The 6,000-nt window shown below is 43.3% G+C and overlaps 1 protein-coding gene across 4 annotated transcripts in view; it reads right to left on the bottom strand.

Annotated features, from left to right (window-relative positions):
- Positions 1-461: 461 nt before the first annotated feature.
- LOC149460506 (UDP-glucuronosyltransferase 2A1-like) overlaps positions 462-6,000 on the bottom strand; it is a 62,985-nt gene continuing 57,446 nt past the window's right edge. For all 4 annotated transcript variants that reach the window (XM_089679567.1, XM_089679569.1, XM_089679568.1 and 1 more), the window contains one exon: positions 462-833. In XM_089679567.1, coding sequence (XP_089535693.1) covers positions 554-833 — 280 coding nt within the window. In that variant the 3' untranslated portion in view covers positions 462-553. The remainder of the gene's footprint in view (positions 834-6,000) is intronic.

Here is a 6,000-nt window from a genome sequence, read left to right as displayed (position 1 = left end):
AATGTATGACTCCTCCCAGCAACAATGGACCCTCCACTACCAATAGACCTGCACTAAAACAGACCCCCAGCAGCAACAATAGATCATCCAGCGGCCATCATCAATAAACCCTCCAGCACACCCCAGCACCCTTTGCCATTACACACATTTAGTGCTGGAGGTGTCGGAACTGCGTTCCCCCTGAAAAATAGCCCTGGCTTATACTATTTACACTCTGATGCCACCTACACTTAGGATCTTGCATGTAAATATCACTCCACCAGAGTCCCCAATAAAAGTAATCCAGTAGTGCCATTTGTAAGAGCCCTTTGACTCCTGAACGTTTTTTAAGCATTTGTTATCCATAGCTCTCTTTTGTTAATAAGCCAGCTTGGTACATTTACTACAGTAGTCCTTAATACACAATTGTATAATGCTTGGTTGTAGTAGCAATGTTGTTTTAAAAATACACTTCACATGACTATCTTTTTTCGCTAGGCTTTTATTGATCGTATTTAAAAAAAAAATCAAAACTGAACACCTATTTTCTAGCTACAATGTACTACTCATTCTGTCAGTGCTTTTTCTGTTTTCTCTTGGTTGGGCGGCATTTTCTGCAAAGGAATAAGAAGATCTTGACAGTGATGTAAAGAATAGTGAAAAGGCAGAACAACAGGACCCCAATGACATCCAAGCAGTGGTACTGATACCAGGTTAAATCATGGGAAGCTGGACGCAAATGCTTCGCTCCTTTGTGACGCATGACAAATTCTATCCAGAAAACGGCTCTGTCTAGAGGTTTAACTGGCTGGTCATGATGGATACGTGATATCCTCAAGGCGTTTTCTTTATACCTGAAATTGACCAACATAAGTATCACAACATCATAACAATAATAATATACATAAACAGATTAATCATTGTTAAAACTGTAAAGACACTTTTGCACTTGTTCCTCTTGGGAAATCATCCTGTGTTTTAAAATGGGTATTTTCGATTAGATATTCATTAAAGTGTTTAATAGGTATTGGGCTCATTCACATGGGCATTGTGGCTCTAACTGCAGGGATGCAGCTGGAATTGCATGGATCTGCATGCAAACAGCCCATGCTTCTCCCGGTGCGCTGTGCTGGCTTGCAATTGCCCAATTTTTGGACTTGCTACTGGGCAGCCGTGCTGGTGTCGGTCCGGTTTTGTTTCATCCACTCTTGGTCTAATGCTGCGGTTTGTCTTGAGGCGGTTCTCCTGGGCTTACTTCAGGAGCTGGGCAACCTGGTTTATCTGGGTCAAAAAAAGCTTATACCGACCTGCCGCACCCTATTGGGTCGACTCTTAGGGTCTGCATTGCCACTAGGAAACATTTCCTACAGCCAGGGCACTGGTTCCCATATCATCCACTCTGGGGGAATCCTATGCTCTCTCACTTTAGACTGTTGCCTGACCCCACCTTTGGGCCCGATTCGGTATTAAAACTCTACAAGATGTCAGTGCCTCGGGATCCCTAATCTCCTTTAGAGACCTACAGCACAAATTTAGACTCCGTAGATGGATGTTGCAGCAAACTAGCTCATCAGAGTTGGAGCGGAGTTCTCCTTCAACCCTTTTTTCTCTTTATACGAGATATTTTCTATTTCTCAGCCCTCATTCCCTACCCCCTCCAGTCCTGAGAGGGAAGCGTTATCTTCTGACAGATGGGGTGGATCAGCCAGGTACCAGGCAGTCTGCTGGAACATGTATTTTTCTCCTCCATCGTAATCAAGATAAGATAGCTTCTCTCCCGGACTTAAAAGAGAGTTGAACATTCCTCAGGTCAACCGTATGTTTCATGTCATGGATTATGAAGCTGTAGTTTAATTCAGAGTTTCCCACTGACCACTCCCAAAACGTGTAGTCAGAGCCCCCCCCTTTGAGAGGGACTTTTAAGAAGAGAGAAGTGAGTTAGAGCGACACACAGATCTCCCAGCGTAACATCAATCTACCACCTGGGGAGACCCTTTGCAACTTGGATCTGCAAACCCAGGCATATGGGCAAGTAACTTAACCCTGTAATCTTCTTCCTAATTATCTCTTTGCTGTGTCTTTATATACATGTATATATATTTTTGTGACATCTCTTTGTAAATATTTTATTGCACCTGTTTGACTCTTTTAGTAATAATTCTTTCTTTCTGAAAGTGTTAAACTGTTTCTAAGCGCTTACCTGCAATTCACGAATTCCTGCCTTTTGAAGAGACGCTACTTTGTTTGTTTACCCCCTGCCCAATTGACCATATTGGACAGGTGACTTTTCAATCATTATAGTGTATTTCTGACAGAGTCCGTCTTCTCTGTACATTTCAAGATGGTGGTGGCAGTGTGAAGGGTTAGTGGTGTAATTAACCTGACCCAGTAACAAGCGCATTCAAGCTGCAGGCACCGATTGTAGCCCATTAGCTGGACAATCGCTGTGCAGGGTGCAGCTGGGTGGGGCCTTGTTATGCGCGTCACACCACGGTTTTAGATCGGCTGGTCCTTCAGTCACGAGTTTGGTGAGAAGGTCTGGGGTCTGACGCCGTGGGCGTGACGTATTACTGTTAGTCGCGGTCGTGCGATTGTCGCATGTTGGTGGCGGCGACCGTGGATCTCTGGCAGATGTAATTCAGGTACTTCCAGCTATGACATGCAGTTAGAACCCAGTTCTCAGTGCCCCCTCAGTTGGCTACTGACCCTATTGAGAATCTCCTGGCCCAGGGCCCCCTTTCCAAACCACTCTCTTTCCTTTATTCAGCTTTAATCTGTGTGGATTCCTCCAAAATGGAGGCCCTCTGGGAGGCCTAGAAAGCGGATTGGGAGGAGTGTTTTGAGGATAGCTCGAAATTGGTGATCTCTTCTAGGAATAAATTGATCCAAATTAAATTCCTCCACAGAGTGTATTATATGCCACAAAAGGATATATCCCCTGAGGTCCCCAGACTGTCCTTGATGTCTCAGGTCCAAGGGCACTTACTACCATATGGTTTGGGATTGTCCGGTTGTGTCCAGATTTTGGGTGGCAGTGTTTGAGCTTGTAAACCACCGACTACAGCTGACCTTGCCAGCCTCGCCAGCCTTAGCATTACTTGGAATCCAGGATGATAAGCAAAGGCCCCGCACACTAAGTTATTGATATCTTACTTATTCTACTATTCCAAAAAAGAAATTATACTTCATTGGAATGCATCCTCCTCCCTTTCCATAGTCTCATGGGAAAAAGCTGTCAATGATGATATTCCTATGTACAAATTGACATGTATTAATAGGAATGCCCACTGAAATTTGATTGGTGTGGCAGCCAGGGCTGGACCACTGACCATGCCTCTCTTGTGGATACTTATCCTTGTACAGGTCTGGGCACGGCTGCGATCCCTCCTTGCTTGCCTTTAGGGTTGCATGGGAATATTACTGTACCTTTACATATGTTTACCCTTTGCTCTTATACTATATTGTACTTGACCATCTGTGTGTGGCTCTGGTTGCATTACATGTCTTTGTTTCAATCTTTTCAAATGTCTATGTACCATTGTTATTCTTTTTTCAATAAAGGAATATTCTGGTTAGTCAAAAAAACAACCCATGCTTCTCTATGGGCACTCAAGGGCTGTACGGACATACAACTCATCCTAATGTAATGTGAGCAGCTCCAATTGGAGACACTGCACGTTTGAGGCCACTCACCTTTCCCTGCACACCTGCCACAATAGAACGAGTGGCTATGTCCATACAACTGCTGCATGCAGCTCTAAGGGCTAGTTCACACTATGCCCTCATCTGAATCGCACAGGAATAGGAACTGTGTCCAGCGATCATAGTCACCTCTTTGCTTGGGCTCAACCCCAGCCCGTCTCTTCTATTTAATAGAAGAGACGGGCTGGGGTTGGGCCGGAGCATAGAGGTGACTACGATCGGTGGACACAGTTTTTTGTTCATGAGGATTACTATTGGTGAAGGAGGTTCTTTGGAGTAAGCCATTGGAATCCATTATTCATCAAGTTGATCTTCAGAGTCCACTTTGGGACCAAAAGTGTGGTTAGACCAAGCATAATATATGTGAGGTCACACTGCTGGAGGTGAGCAGACATCTGGTGGAGGAAATGTGCACACTCTCTGTGTTTTGGAGCATCAGTGGTCATAGGAGAAAGGATATATATTCAGAAGCAACATATTGGGACTTTTCATGTGTTTATTATCACTTACAGTATCTACTTATTTATTTTAATTTGATGTGTAGAGCTACACAGTAATATTTTTATTTTCTCATCTTGATTTTGCCCACATATGAGAGGGTTTTTGTGTTTTAGCAGCTACTTGTATAGTTTGGGGGGGGGGGGGGGGTGGTATTGTAGACACTTTAGAAACATTTTTCATTTTTTTGGGGTTCATAGTAGCTCGTAAGGTTTTTTCACTACATTTAATTATCCATGAACGAGTGGCCACACTACATTCCTAAAAAAAATGATGCCTAATGGCGAAAGGCCTTTGAAGCACAGTTATCACGGAGCACTGAGAACTGAGCCATCAGCGGGCTTTGATTGCTCAGTTCTCAGTGTTAGAGCCTGCTGGGGACAAATGCAGCATCAGACCGATGTTGCATTCACCTAAGTAGAATTTCTATATAATTTCTAAAAAACCCCCCAAAAAACTAAACTTCTCTTTTAGGTAGCAGATACATATGAATTATTTTTGAAAAATAAGGATATTGTGTAGTGTCACACAAGCGGAACTAAAGCCACCATTTTAAGGTCTCAGTCATACCAAACGCACATAAAAATGGATAGAGAAAAATGTGTAGCGCCATTCCCATAGGAGCCGCAGGAATACTGTCCAGGTTTCCCTCAATCTTTGTCCCAGAGCCAGGCACACGCACATTCACACATTTCTTCAATTACCAGTTTAAGGATGCTGTTTTTGTTGTTTTTATTTTTGAAGGACTTGGATAGGGTTGAGGGATTAGTTGGGACACTCCAAAAGCTTCAGATCTAGTCTGTGCTTGCAGCAAACAATAGACTTCAGCTTTAAGGTAGTAGTAGTGGTGGTAGTTAGCTATAAATCTCTTTCTTAGAGCCTTAAGAGCAGAGTCCCTTCAAGAAGGAGATTAGGTGGACAAAGCTCTTCAGGACACCAGCCTATGTCCCCTTTAACTAGACCCATAGCTGGCTCTCTAGCACCAGAGGGGGTATTAGCAGAACAAAGTTTCCAAGATCCTTCAGAAGTGTCTGTACACACAAGACCCAAGAACAGCTAGTTGGCACATAAAGAGCAATTGTTTTCTTTGTGCCCTTGCAGAATGCTTGCAGAAAAACTCACATCTCTGTATATAGTGTGAACAAGACCTAACTGACTCCCACAACAATTACATTCAAGGCATGCCATGAATGATAATTGTTGCAATTACTAGTGTTCTTATGTTTGCACTCAACCGAACTGTCAAGCCATCAAATGGTGATGATGTGCAGCACTATGACAACTGCATATCATACACAAGCTACGATGGCAGCTTCCTTGGCTTTTCTGCTTTAAGTCCAGGTTCACACTATATGGTGCGGGACACCGCATGTAATTCACACAGGAATCGCACCGCATTCCTGTCGAATTACATGCAAATATCTGTGCGGTGTGATTTGAGCCATACATTTTTTATGGCTCAGATCGCATCCACACCTAAAAGCTACAGGACCCTTTTTTTAAATCCGCACCTGAATCGCATCGCATGGGTGTTCTCTCCCATGCGGTGTGATTTCTGGCAATCGTGTCGCACTTTACGATCTGTTTCAGGGTGTCATTAATTTATTATTGACACCCGCACCAGATCACATGAACGTGATGCAATTGCAATGCAATGCGAGAAACGGGATTTGCAGCATTTCCCGCACCACATTGGTGTGAACCTGGGCTAATTGTATTTTTTACTGAAGATTTTCACTTGAAAAACAGTTGTGCTAACATTGTGTACTGTAAAATCTGATTTCAGAAAATATGTATTGTTTTGGTGGTTTTAACTAATCT

The sequence above is a fragment of the Staurois parvus genome, unplaced genomic scaffold (genome assembly GCF_062004578.1).
Source record: "Staurois parvus isolate SC_StPar_1 unplaced genomic scaffold, SC_StPar_1.0 ptg000227l, whole genome shotgun sequence".
NCBI classification, from domain to species: Eukaryota; Metazoa; Chordata; class Amphibia; order Anura; family Ranidae; genus Staurois; species Staurois parvus.
Note: the sequence above shows the minus strand (reverse complement) of the source record. Positions and strands in the feature narration are given on the sequence as shown.